The sequence below is a fragment of the Setaria italica genome, chromosome V, assembly GCF_000263155.2.
Source record: "Setaria italica strain Yugu1 chromosome V, Setaria_italica_v2.0, whole genome shotgun sequence".
Taxonomy (NCBI): Eukaryota; Viridiplantae; Streptophyta; class Magnoliopsida; order Poales; family Poaceae; genus Setaria; species Setaria italica.
Window position 1 is genome coordinate 21,569,838 of NC_028454.1, and position 14,073 is coordinate 21,583,910.

The 14,073-nt window shown below is 45.7% G+C and overlaps 1 protein-coding gene and 1 long non-coding RNA gene across 4 annotated transcripts; both read left to right on the forward strand.

Moving 5' to 3' along the window:
* The first annotated feature begins 2,177 nt into the window (after nucleotides 1–2,177).
* LOC111257427 lies at nucleotides 2,178–4,385 on the forward strand. Of its 3 annotated transcripts, XR_002677956.1 has the most exons (5): nucleotides 2,178–2,571; nucleotides 2,749–2,906; nucleotides 2,984–3,274; nucleotides 3,367–3,432; nucleotides 4,085–4,385. It is a non-coding gene; the product is annotated as an uncharacterized LOC111257427 (long non-coding RNA). The 3 variants fall into 3 exon arrangements; XR_002677955.1 differs by having other exon boundaries at nucleotides 2,749–3,274; XR_002677957.1 differs by having other exon boundaries at nucleotides 2,749–3,274; nucleotides 4,090–4,385.
* An 8,541-nt stretch (nucleotides 4,386–12,926) lies between these two features.
* On the forward strand, nucleotides 12,927–13,664 carry LOC105914398. The gene is made up of 2 exons (XM_012845978.1): nucleotides 12,927–13,421; nucleotides 13,536–13,664. Exons 1-2 carry the CDS (start codon nucleotides 12,927–12,929, stop codon nucleotides 13,662–13,664), a joined length of 624 nt encoding a protein of 207 aa, XP_012701432.1.
* Nucleotides 13,665–14,073: the final 409 nt, after the last annotated feature.

Genomic DNA, 14,073 nt, shown 5'->3' on the forward strand with positions numbered 1-14,073 from the left:
CTCATTCGAGACTTCGTTAACCGGGGTGAGATCAAGATATGCAAAATACACACGGATCTGAACATTTCTGATCCGTTGACAAAACCACTCCCGCAGGCTAAGCATGATGCGCACGTAAGAGCTATGGGTATTAGGTACCTTCTAGATTGACTCTAGTGCAAGTGGGAGACTCTTGGAGGTATGCCCTAGAGGCAATCATAGAGATGATGATATTCCATTTGTATCCATGATTTGTATATTGTGTTCATTGAATATCCATTAAAGGCTACTTGAATTGATTTGCAATTATGTGAATTGTATGTGAAACTCTTTACTTGTATGGTTATTCTAAAGTTGTCCCTAGTCGGAGTTCATGTGAGGACACACATGAATATTAGACTAGCACATGTATTAGTTGATGACTATGTTTCACAAGTCATGGACATGGAGATGTTGAACTAATAATGTGGACACATGTAGAGACATGTGTTAGGACTGACCCAACACGAGAAGTAGTTCTCTCTTTAAACAACATATACGCTTTGTCCTTAGACCTGAGATTGTCGCATGTATTCTAGATGTGGATCGACCTACTTAGGGGCTATCAAACGCTACGCCGTAACAGGGTAGTTATAAAGGTAGCTTTCGGGTTTGTCAAGAAGCATGCTATGAGACATGGTCAATCAAGATGGGATTTGCCCCTCTCTGATTGAGAGTGATATCTCTGGGCCCCTCGAGTGATCGGATCCGAAAATGCATGGCCATGCTACGTACGGTTAAGAGTTAACCTACAAAGGGATTCCGAATCACAGGATCGAGAAAGAGCGGTCGGCTTGAAGCTAGACCAAATATCGTGAGGCAAAGGGAATAGCATGTATATTATGTTGTGATGGTTCGTCTGATATGATCTTCGTGTGCGTATAGGAGTTGGCACGTCTTGCTAGAGGCCGCTACCGACTATTGGGCCGAGTAGGAGTACTCGGGCCATGTCTATACGTATCCGAACCCATAGGGTCACACACTTAAGGGGCTGGAAGCCCAATTCGGATGTGATCCGAGTTGGATTAGGTTTAGGAGTACTAATGGGCCTCGGATCCAGAGGCCCATCAGGAACCTCTATAAATAGAGGGGTGGGGGCGCCCTAGGGTTTACACCTTTTTGGCGAAACACACCTGCCCTCGCCTGTTGCAACTCGCGGATCTAGCAATCCGGCTTGCGACGCTTCCTCCCTACACGTGTGGATACCTTGGAGGTGTTGCGCCTGCAGCACTTGGACGAGCCATCGACGAGCCGCCGACGAGCCACGACGAGCCGACGACGAGCCGCGGTACCGGAGGCGATCTTGCTGTGCACGTGGACGAGCTGCTGGACGTGATCGACTACGTACGACTACGTGATCGTCTTCACTGCATCGACGCATATCTACATCTTCCGCACCAGTAGTGCGTCGAGTGGTAATCCCGTGATCCTTATACGGCAGTTCTTCCTGGTTATACGCGGTAGAATTTTTGAATTGCGCTAGTGTAGCCTACCCCTTATCCCAACATATACTACTGTTCGAGAAGGATTCGTATGAAAAGATCCAATGGTTGAGATTAATTATATACTACTAAAAACTTACGCTAATAGTATACATGAGTAGTATAGTAGTACAGGGGTATATCAAATCTTTCTTAGAGCAACTCCAAGAGGCTGCTAATCTTACCCCCAATACTCTTTTTAGGGAAAAAAAGAGAAAAAACGAACTCCAACAGTCCATCCAAACCTTCCCCAATTTTTTAGCAACGCTAAAAAACAGCCTACCACCGCGTATATTTTAGCGTTAGCATTCCTCCCCCAATCCTAATTCCCGCTCGCTCGCGCGTCCCTTCCGATGGGCCCAATACGATGACGTGGCCTGTTTTAAAATATTGGGAGCTATTTATTAGCGATCTGCTGTGGATTGATATATTTTTGGGGGAAAATTTTTTTGGAAGAACTCCCAATACATAGTTTTAGGGAAGAATTTTTTGAAGTACTCTTGTAGTTGCTCTTAATCGTCCTATCTTCGTTCCTTTCACTCCCTATCTCTTCATTTCTACTCCACATTTTTTCTCAAACTCACTGGTGGCGGCGGCGGCGGCGGCGACCGCGCGGCCGGTGGCAACGGCGGTCTCGTCCACGCAAGCGCAAGATTCCACCCTGTCCTCATCCCTTATCCGAGCTGCCGGAGACTCCGCGTCCCGTCTTCATCCCGCATCGGCGCTAGCGACGGCCATGACTCCCCGCCCCATCTTCATCCCGCATCGGCGCCGGCGGTGGCAAGTACTCCCCGCCCCGTCTTCGTCCCGCATCGGCGCCGGTGGCGGCCCCGCCCTATCTCCCTACGCATCGGCGCCGCCCACGATTCCCCGTGCCGTTTCCGTCCCGCATCGGCGTGGCCCCCGCGCGAGGAATAGCCACCGGCCGGCAGGGTGGGTCTGCGCCGGCAACAGGCGGCGGCAGCAGCAGCCCGATCTGGTCCGGCCGGATTGGGGCAGGGCTTCATCGCGCGGCCGGTAAACTTGCAGCCGCATGATATCTCATTAGCTCCGTCCTCTCGTGCTTGTGCAGGTGTGCTCATTATCTACTATCTAGTGTGGACTTCTGGCTGAGATTAGCTCTTGTTCTATCTTTTCATTCTTCTTATTGTGCGCCCCTTTATGTTCTAGACCATCTGGCATGAAATAGAACAACTTCTAAGGCCTTCACGATGTTAACAAATATTTACCTGATTTTATTTCATTTCAGGTGGATTTGGAGCACAATCAATATAGGTCATTTCAAGGTTTGACCTGCTTGATGCAGATTTCAACCAGAACAGAAGACTTTATTGTGACACTCTTAAGCTCCGCATATACATTAGTCTCTACTTGCAAGAACCTTTTAAAGATCCAACCAAGAGAAAGGTTTTGAAGAACTCATCAGTAGTTTCTGTCTATACGCACTCAGATTTCTGGTTGCTAATTTGTTCTTCGTGAAATAGGTAATACATGGTGTGGATCGTGATATAATGTGGCTCCAACGGGATTTCCACATTTACATATGCAATTTTTTGACACAGGACAGTTAATTTTCAAACAAGGACCAATAATCCCATGAAAAGGCCATGCACTTTGCTTCTTTCCGTATTCTCCTCGAAACACTCATCTCAATGTTTAATAGACTGAAGCTTGGTCTTTCTTTCCAAACTTAATCAGGCTTCAAGGGTCTTACGGATGGAGAGAAACAGCCTAGAATACCTATTGGTTCGCTTTTGTGGAGTGACAGCAAAGGAGTATGACTCTACCCAATAAATAAAGATACACTCTGACCTCCCTTGAATCTACAATAGAAATTTTCTGATTAAAGGATACCTTTTTCTTGTAGATATTAAAATGCAGACTGGAGGTCGAGGCCACTTCCTGATGAAATGATCAAGTAATGTGCACTCTGGTAAACAAATTTGTCTGCTTCTGGAAAGTGTTCGAACGCAATTCAGTGACGTGGTGATCATTGTGATAGAGCAGGCATGTATCTATACTAGTTTGATCTAAAGAATGCAAATATAAATGAACTCAAGTTATAAATGAAGAAGTAATAGAGAATCGAAGATTAAAGCACTGGGCCGGTTTGTGGTGCTCGTTGATGTATTGGTTGTGGAAGGGGTTTTGGAATTGTTCATTTGTAGCTGCATAGTTGTTAGGTTCAGTGGTGTGATTTTAAGTAATGCAGATAGAATAATATGTCCTAAATGCAGATGCCAGGAAGCACGAATCTGCCCCGAAGTTTGATTTAAAATGTATGCTTCTTTTAGTTCAGTTGCGTGAGTTAATTAGCTGTATCTTGTTTGTATTCAAGATGAACCCTACTTCTAATTATGTAAGTGGTAGTGCTTTGAATTTTAGTTAAGCTCCATTTTTTCATTTAGTTTTTTGTCTTGCCTGACTTCTCTGGCCACATGAACTGCATGCAAAACTGTTTTACATTATATGAAACTTTCTTATCCAATGTGCTGGACCCTCTAGTATCTTTGCTTATAGGTCATTTTTTTTTCCATCTCATGTCGTATTGCTAAAACTAATCACAAACTTACTGGATTCAATAGCGCAGGTGTAATTGGATCAATCCGCACAGGTGGTGCATGCTCCTCCTGTTGCGCAAGTGGTGTATGGTCGTGGTCTTGTGCATCAGGATTGATGGGTGGCACCGAAGAATTAGCTTCGTCCACGTCCATGTGGAGGAGAGGGAGGAGGTGTGAGAAGAATTAAATCTGTCAGCAAGGGAAGAGGCGCAGGGAGAAGAATTGGTTGCCCTACCTATCTCTCAAGGGGCTATTTATTTATATAGGAATTTTGAATAAATAGGAATTTTTACTCACGTAGGCTCTTCAAACTCTGTTAGGATCCTTAATACAAATTAAATCTGTTACGTGCATATCTTTTCCTTGAGTGTTATGTAACCATCCAAGCTTCATGCAAATGCCAAAAGTCCTGGACACATGACACATGTTTGTGACCAGATGCCGGGCCGTTGTTCTCTTGTTCACCACCGATGGATGCGTTTCTTGCATCACCTTTTCTCTTCTTCTTGTTCACCTCTTCAGGAGCCTCAGGAAGAGAAGAGTTCTCGCTGAGAGGCTGCTGATTGTTCAGGGAATTCGAGCTCCTCAGGATGTGATTTTCCTTCTCGATCACCCTACAAAAAGGCAGCAACTTTGCCTCTCCACGAGTACCAATGGTGGAGTCCAGCTCTTTGTTCTAAGAAAGGAAAAGGTAAATCAATAAAACAAATCCAAACATGTTGCCAAATATAATGATGGTTATTGCTAGATTGGTAATAATATTTTTGAAAGAGGGCAGGAGCTTGGTTATTGCTCTCTAACTCCACGATCTGAAAAGGAGATAAGAATGGGTACACAGAAATTTCAAGTTTCCTAATTAGGTAACTACAACAACAATAACTGTTCATGCTTCTAGCATGTAAACAACAGTAACTACCTCCTTTTGTTACACATTTCTTCTTTCTCCTTTAGTTTTCCAGAGAGCTGACGCTGCTGTTTCTCTGATGTCATTTGGGAATGTGCCTTGGAATCTAACTGACCTTCAAGCTCTTTTACCTAATATATGTTTCAACAGGCTGTCAGGTACAAATCAAAAAACAATAACCAAGAAACACCAGAAGAACAAACTCTTCAAATAATTGTATACCTTTTCTTGCAAGTTCTTGCAAAGTTACTCTTTCCCTTTGGCTTTGGTCTCGAAATTTTGTAAGTTCTCTTCTAGCTTTCTCAAAGAGTCATCCTTAAGTCTGACTTCTTGCTTAGCTCTTTCAAGCTAACATTTATTCAGCAGGAAAAATGTAAATTACATATCATGAAGCCAGCCTCAAGCAGGTTGCTAGCACAGTGTGCAAGTTATCATGAAAGTTAACTTAGGAAAATGCACAACTAAAACTCACCATCTGTTTGGTCTTTTGAAGTTCAACAGTATCAACTTGCTTCTTTCCTGGTCCCAATTCAATACACTGAACACGGCTGGCGAAGTTTAATGAACTCAAGTTTTCTGATACATCACTATCGGATGGGCTAATTTGCATAAGCATCAATGCTTTAGAGTCTCCTCCTATTATTAGTGTCAAAAGGAACAGAGAAAATTAATCATATGGCTAAGTGGAAAAATAAATATAGGAAAATGTTAGACTTTAATCATGGAAATGGTTTTCCTTGAGCAAGCAGATCATCTTACCTAGAAAATCTTGCAGCAAGTGTGTCAACTTGGAATTTCTGACCAGAAAAGGCACAAAAATAGTGAGCGATAAAAACAAATGGGTTACATACTTACACATGCAGTAGGAGGCGACAGCGTCCTGGAAAGGAAGGAGGAGGCGGTGGCGGACTGGAAGGAGGGAGGAGGAGGAGAGGAGGCGGCGGCGGACTAGAAAGGAGGAGGAGCTGGCGGAGGTGGCTTGGAAAAGCCGGAGGCGGTGGACTGGAAAGGGAGGAGGAGTCAGCAGCGGCAGCCTAGAAAAGCCGGAGGCAGCGGCTGTGTGGCAGAACCACCGAAATTAAGCTGGCTAAAGTGTTCTCATCTTCGCCTCACATGCGAACCGATACTTTAATCAAGCCAATTTGGTAGTCTGTTGGGTTATACCCGATAAACCACTTATCTTGGATCGAAACGAAAAGCATCTCACACGAAGGCGACTCCAGAGATTACAACATTCCAGTAATTTAGTACATAGGTCCCACTTTATTTATTACACCACAGTAATTCGAAAGTGTATAAACTAAATTGTTCAAAGTTTAAGCAGCGGAAAAAGGATGGCAACTAAACGTCGAAGCAGAAACATCATGGCGAAGCCAACCATGACGTCAGTTACCACGATCCTCGCCGACGAAGGATGGGTCCCACTCGACCGTCCAAATTGGAGGGAGCTAGGTCGGCCAAGTCACACTTTGAGCAAAAAGCACTAACATCCAAGTTACCTGAAAGTAAAGCCACAAGCAAGGCTGAGTATACTAATACTCAACAAGACTTACCCATCGGGTGGCAACTACTCCACCGACGTCTAGACATGTACTAGACATGCAAGGCTTTTTGGCGGAGGGATTTATTTTTGCCAAAAGTATCTAAATAGATCCTTACTTTCAAGTTTTAGCAGCAGGTTCTAGTAGATTATTTATTCTAGGTAAGCAACATGTATAAGCAAGCAAAATGAGGAAACATTTTATTCTAAGCATCATCATCATTAAATAATCATTCTATGTTTCACTTGTTACTCAGTGCAGCACAGTAGTCAAGCAGTCTCAAACTGTGAGAGGCAGATGATTCGAATCGATTTTCTTAACCATGCAAGGTGAGCCTAATCCCACAACATTGCATACCACGACGGGTCCACACATGTTAGCCGTCCCCATCAATTCCTAGGCACGTGGCCAGGGCCCACTTCCCTTGGATACAAGGCCCCATGGTCCCGGAACGTCACCGTACCATGACTGCACTTGTACCCACATGATGCATCAGGGGAACTCCGTTCCAGAGAGAGCAGGGAGTATGCTCACGTCCCAGTTCAATCAGGTACTAGGCTTCCCTATATCATACTAGGTATGGGATTAGTACTTTCAAACACTTGACTGCAAATGCCGACACATTTCAGCCTTAGCATTTTCATCACTAGACAGACGGGACAAAACCACCAAGTCAGAACCAATCCTGGTCCCGTCTGTCATCCTTATGGTTATAGCATGAGCAAGCAATCAACTCCTATAAACTCGCGAGTGACAGGAAATCACTCGACTTTTACCGAGTCCTATTTAGCATTGCAGCTACTCGGCCTACCATACTAGTGTTCAACCAAAGGTACCTAAGATCATGCAACTAGGTTTTCAATCAACTCCTATGAACATAAATGCACAAGCATAGGTATCAGAGGCATTGCAAGAATTTAGAAAAATTGGGTTATGCTCCGGGGCTTGCCTTCCCATTCTAAGTTAGTGGGGAGCTCGTTGGATGCTTCGCTGATCTCCTGCTTGGCCTCAACATGATGTAGCTCAGCAGGTACTTCCTCGGTCGTCGAGAGCAGTTCATATGTTCCATCTGGGAAATTTGCTTCTACACGAGATGCATATGCAATAGTTCAAGTTTCCATGCTTTCACATGTAGGATGCAAAATATGAATTATTGCTGAAGTATAAATTGCATTTTGACCACATTCACCTAAATAAGGTTCTAAACTTTCATTATCTTCATGAAGTAAGGTGTGTTGTCGAATAAAACCCGGGGTTGACTTTGATGGTGAGTGTGTACACATATACGGTTTTACAACTTAGATTCAAAAAAAAAGGTGGGATCACTCTAGGGTTGCTCAAGGTTCATTTGGAAAGTTATCCTATTTTCGAATATTTTTCTGTACCTTAGCGTGTATTTACCATTTTGTCCTTCTCATTAACTACCTTGTTTTTATTCCTTTTTCTTGGTTTAACTTCCATAAATATTTCTGGTAGTTTCTGATAAGATATGGTTCTGAAAATTTTATTAAGGCTTTATAATCACATCAGTGAGCTACTATAAAATTTGGGATGCATTGGACTTCTACAAAATTAATTACAATTAAAACAGTACCCTATGGTAGATTATAAGGATCTATTTTTACTCAAGTTTCAGTTGCAGTTTGGCTCTGATATTTTTACAGGAGGTTACAATAGTGTGACAGAGGCTTTTGTGATTTTTGCAAGATTTATGGGAAAGGACATCTATTTTCCATATTTTCCTTTCATTTAGTATTTCACAAAAGTTAAGCATGTCTCACTAGGTCTCATGCAGTAACCATTATTTTTCCTAGTGAGTGTATTGATTTGTGACCCAACAAAAATAGTTACATACTTTTATCTGCCTTATTCTATTTATTATGCAAAAAGTAAGATTTCATCTCAGATCTCAAGTTTAGCCCAAAACAGTGTGTTAAACATCTATACTAGTGTCACAACTATTTTATTTAGCACAAGCTCGACATAACAAAGCTAACAGAGGTGGATTTATCTTTTTAGCATTTTTGTATGATTTACGAGGCATTTAAAGGTTTAAAAAGAATATAAAATCTAGAGATAAAACTACAATAGTAACATGCTCAAAAAAAAATTTTAGTGAAACTACACAACACAAGGAGTCTAATAAAGTTGGTTTTGCATTTTTAGAAATTTTCTACACTTTCTTATGCATTTTCAAAGTTTCAGCTGATTTAAACCATTTAAAATAGAAAAAGGATAAAACCTTTTATGCGGGGGCCCTCGAAAGTTTTAAAATTCCACAGATAGGTCCTGGAATCTTATGCAAAGGAGCCTAGAAAGAAACTATGGTTCGCAATGTGGTCCTTGCGCACATCGACGGCGATTCCGACGAAATCGCCAACGAGCGGCGGCGCTAGAAGGGAAGGGGAAGGCTCGGGTGTGGGGAGGAGCTCACCTAGGGCCTGCGGGATGAAGGAATCGAGGGCGGGGGGTGGCCGAAGGTGGCTGTCCACGGCGGGGATGAAACCGGCGATGGCGGGCTCCTACTCTTGCGCTGGCGAGGTGGTTGCCGGAGGGAGCTCGGCGTCGGCTCAGTGAGCTGCGCATGCGTGTGTGTGGTGCTCAGGTGAGCTTAGCGGGCGGCGGGGAGACACGGGAGGTGCTTCTCCGTGGCGAGGGTCGCGGCGGAGCTAGGGGCAGAGACGGGCAGTGGTGTAGTGTGCCTGCAAGGGGTGTTAACGACTTTTATAGGCCGGGGGAGGTGCGGGGGTGCGAGGCGAGGCTCCGGGTGGAAGGATAAGGCCGGGTGGGCATTGGCGGTAGAGAAATGAGTGGAACGCCACTGGCGAGTGGCGAGCGAGGCCGGTGGTTGGCTGGGCGAAGATGCAACGCTCGAGTGTGATCTCCGGCGGATTGGCGACGCAAGATAGCGAGCCAGGGAGATGCTTTTGTGTCGTGGTTGCGGTTGGTCAGGCGGAGGAGCTGTCCTGTCGCCTCAATGGTGGCATTGGGTGCGGTGGCGCGGCTAAGCAGCGACGGTGATGTGGCAACCACAGTGGCCAGGGGCGGGATGCGGGAGATAGCGCCGACGGGCGGTTGGGCGAAGGAAGATGTGGCACAGAGGATAGGGATGCGCTCGTGAACTTGTTGGACGGAGGGCCGGGCTGACCTGTCGCATCGGCGATGGGGGTTGGCCGGCAGGAGCGCCGGTCGAGCGGCACCACGCAGCGCGGCGCGACACGGCCAGATGGTGACCACGCACGGGAAAAGCCGTGGCGTGTGAAGCTGTGTGGTTTGAAGCAATTTTGCGCACAAATTTGAATTCAAAATTGGGAAAGTTCAAATACAAGACTTGCTGGCCAAACCAAACTCTACAACTTCTACAAAGGGTCTAAGGTCGAAACTTTTCTGGATTTGTAGATAGACTAGGCTAAACTTTGACAGAACACCGATTTTATAGACTTAGCGATTTCAAACCAATTTTTGGTGGATTTTGCCAAGCAAGAAAGCTGGAGATCAAAGCTTCAGCTGTTAAGGAAGAATTGGAAGTGTGAGAAGCATCATCATCATCATCATCATCTACTCCAAAGTCAACACCACCTGCAAGTCCAGGAGGAGTAGCAGTTGCTCTAGAAGTACCTTAACCACCTTCAATGGGAGATCAACAACCGGAGCGAGAGCCTACTATCGAGGAACTTTGCATCCTGAGCATCAGTGACTTACCTATCCATGAATTGGGTGGCGTCGGTCGACCATTTGAGATCGATACTTCAAGCCTGAGGATCTTGCAGAGTTTACCTTTCACTAGCAAGGAAGATGCTAATCTTCATCTACAAGCGTTTACGCGGCTATGCAACACCTTCGATGTGGATGGAGTAACTCATAATTAACTAAGGGCAAGGTTGTTCCCTTACTCTCTACTTGGAAGAGCACTTCAGTGGTTTTACTCTCTACCGGTGGCAACAATTCAGAATTGGGATGAGTTGATGAAGGCTTTGTTAACTGAACATTATTTGCCAGCCAAGACTCAAAATCTTAGAAGCAGGATATCTACTTTTGCTCAATATACTTCCAAGACAATTGCTGAAGCTCATGAGCGCTTCAATGATTACATCCATACAGTTCTACACCATAAGTACCTGAAGGAGGACCTAGTCCAGAAGTTCTATCAAGGGCTGACACCAGCATCAAGGGGAATTATCGACGCATCGGCTGGAGGATCAATCATAGACCTTACCCTAACTCAAGCTTTCAAGTTATTCAAAAAGGTTGCAGACAATGATGCATGGGTATCTTCTGGGTGCTTATTCCTAGCTCAACCTACTGTATATACACAAGGAGTGTTGCAGGTGGAGCGTGATCAGTTACTCGAAGGAAAGATCGACCCGTTGATGAGGAGACTGGAGAAGCTGGAGATAAAGGAAGCTCAATCTATAGACCTAAAGGCAGCAGAAGCAAGATCAACATGTGAAGAGTGTGGTGACTACAGCCATGTCGGGAAGAACTGTCCAGAGGAAGCAAAGTTGCTAGACTACATGAAGAAGGGAAATGGTTTCCACCATCCAACTATCGGTATGGATAGAATAGACCTCAATTCATTGCAAGCTCATCTATTCAGAACATAGTGCCTCTATGCATTCAGCTGAATAGGTTCATGGAGGAGCAAGGCAAGATCAACAAGGACACTATCACTAAGTTCAAGGATATGGACAAGATTCTGGAAAATATTGACAGCAAAGTAACAGAGGTTGGAAGTTTGAACAACCAAGTGATGAACATGATGAAGTGCTAGAGATTCAAGTGACACAATTAGCTGGGCATTTTATAAGCAATCAACGGAAGTTGCCAGGACAACAAATGAATCTGGAGTCAGCTAAAGCTATCAAACTTGCTCAGCAAGGAAATAGAAGATCCAGAATGTCCGGCGGGAGCTAGGAAGCCTAAACTAGCCGTAGAAGCAAAGATGACTTCGAAGGAGAAGACACCTACCATAGCTCCGGAGATTAAAATGGAGGAGCTAGAGTTTGAGATGGTCAATCAAGATGACACAAAGATTCTGCCAGAGAAACCACGCCATCATTTAGGTAAAACTGACGAACAGTTTGGGAAGTTTGTTGAAGTTGTGTGCAGGTTGAACATCAATATGCCACCGTTGGACGCTCTACAAGTTCCAACCTGTTGGGGGGGAATATTAACAACCTCCTTATGCCCCTTAAGCAACAATCATAAAGGCCCAGGCCCACCTGTGGCACTAGCGATCCCCGCCGACCCGGCATGGGCAAGGAGCATTCCACTCCACCTCGCCCGACCCAAGGCCCTGGGGTCGGACACGACCGACCCCTCACTGGCGAAACTCCGCCTCGCCTGACCCATGGTCCTAGGGTCGGATGCGCCCGACCCCTCGCCGCAAGGATCTGCCTCGCCTGACCCACGGTCCCAGGGTCGGATGCGCCCGACCCCTCGCCGCAAGGCTCCGCCTTGCCCGACCCCGGGCGTAGGGGGTCGGACACATCCGGGCCCATAAGACATGGATCCACCTCAGGCGCAGATCAGCAGATGAGGGCGCAGATCTCATGGGCCCCCACTAATCTCGCCATAAATGCACCGCGGCTCTGGCGCGCAGAAAGGCGCCCACGCTCCTCGACGTGACCCGCCACAAGTACCCGGGCAGAACACTGTAGCCACGACCGCACAAGCTACAGCGGTCGCAGCCTCCCCTGTTCGCCGTAGGGCACTCATTGCATGCGTCCCCCGGCACAGGAGGGAGCACCGCCCGTTTTTGCACTTAGTCCGGTGATAAAGATGTGACGTCCATGCTCCACGGATAGTACGCAGGATTACAAGGGTCAGCCGTCCCCCACGACGCACAGGGTTGTGGAGGCCGGACATCATCATCATGCTTAGCGGTGACGGTTGACCAGAGGATCGTCAACAGGATCCGACGACAGCCACCCTCCTCCGGCGGCCACGCTGACAGGAGACGAAGGCTGGAGCGGAAGGCGGGGACCCGGGGACTTGTTCCTTTTCCTTGTATTTTATTTACTTAGCTTATCTCTTTTACTTCTCCACATACCTGGCTCACCTGTAACCCCGGTACCCTCCTTGCGCTATAAAAGGAGAACCAGGGGGCCTGAGACGGGAGGACAAAAAAGCCAACAGAACCCACACACTCTCCTCACGAGCATCAGTGCACACCCAAGAGACTTGGGACCAGCTCCCTCTCTCGCCTATTTATAACCCCTACTACAGACCCCGCGTGAGTAACACGAGCAGCTCCTCATATTGGACGTAGGGCTATTCCTGCCCGAACTAGTCTAACCTCGTGTCTTCTCACGCCACCATCCAAAGCCTTACGCGCATAAAAGAAATTTACTTGCCGTAGTCTTGATCCGCTAATCTCGACAACGACACAACCTATGCTCGCTACTTCAAGGATATCCTGATGAACAAGCGAGAGATCCCGCAGTTCACTACAGATCACATCAAGATGAAAGAAGACTGCAGTGTTGCAATAGCTAACCAAGCTCTCGAGAAGAAAAGAGATCCTGGATGTCCAACCATCCCATGTTCAATTGGAGCGATGATGTTCGAAAGGGCATTATGTGATCTTAGTGCAAGTTATAGCGTCATGCCTAAAGCTGTGTTCAAGAAGCTACGCCTGCTGGAGCCAGAACCAACTGCTATGTGCCTGGAGTTGGTGGACAACACCGTTCGCTATCCCGAAGGCATTGCTGAAGATGTACCTATGAAGATCAGGAATCACTTTGTCCCTGTTGATTTTGTGATACTCGAGATGGGAGAAGGAGCTAAATCCCCACTCATCCTAGGAAGGTCGTTCATGAAGACCGCAAGGGCAAACATAGATGTTGGGAAGAGCGAGATCAAGTTTGACATCAATGGCACTATGAGCGCGTTCAAGTTTCGCTCACGTTTTGAGGTATGCAACATGATTTCTAGCAAGTATATACTACTACATCGTCGTGTCAAGTAGGAGGAGAAGAACAAGAAGGCAAAAGGAAAGAAGCCAGCAGAAAAAGTTGCTATCATTTAGAAGAAGGAAGAATGCCAGCCTGTGAAGACCAAAAAGATAGCCAAGCCTGTGCCTGCATCAAAGCCAAAGATGGTGAAGAAGTGGGTGCCAAAGAATGCCGCGCTGACACCGAGCGCTGGTCTGAACTGAAGAATTTAAGAGTCTAGCTATAGACTAAAAACGAAGCACTTTGTGGGAGGCAACCCGATCATCGAGTCAAGAATAAGCTACTAGGAGGACAACCCTGAAGTTATTTGAATTCTCAAGTAAGTGAGTCACAGATTTTGCTACGTCATACTTGGTGAACATTTAATAAGTTGAACCTTTGGTCAGAACAATATTTGGAGTTTTATTCGCTCAATCATTTTCTATTCCTCTATTTTTCATAAACCAATGACATGAGCCATCCTAATTTTTATTTGATTTTTCTGGAAAAGCCAGAACCACATATCCCTATCCTATCAGACTTTTCATCTTGACCATGATGTTTAGCCTGACTTGTTTTCATGATAAACATAGAGTAGAGCCGCGTTGTTCTTACTTTGTAAATTTTTGACGC

What these genes read in the sequence shown, in the direction of transcription:
- LOC105914398 (XM_012845978.1), top strand. Translation starts at nt 12,927, where the DNA reads ATGAACAAGCGAGAGATCCCGCAGTTCACTACAGATCACATCAAGATG. An exon ending in AGTTTCGCTCACGTTTTGAG is followed by an intron (nt 13,422 to 13,535) that starts GTATGCAACATG and finishes GCTATCATTTAG; the next exon opens with AAGAAGGAAGAATGCCAGCC.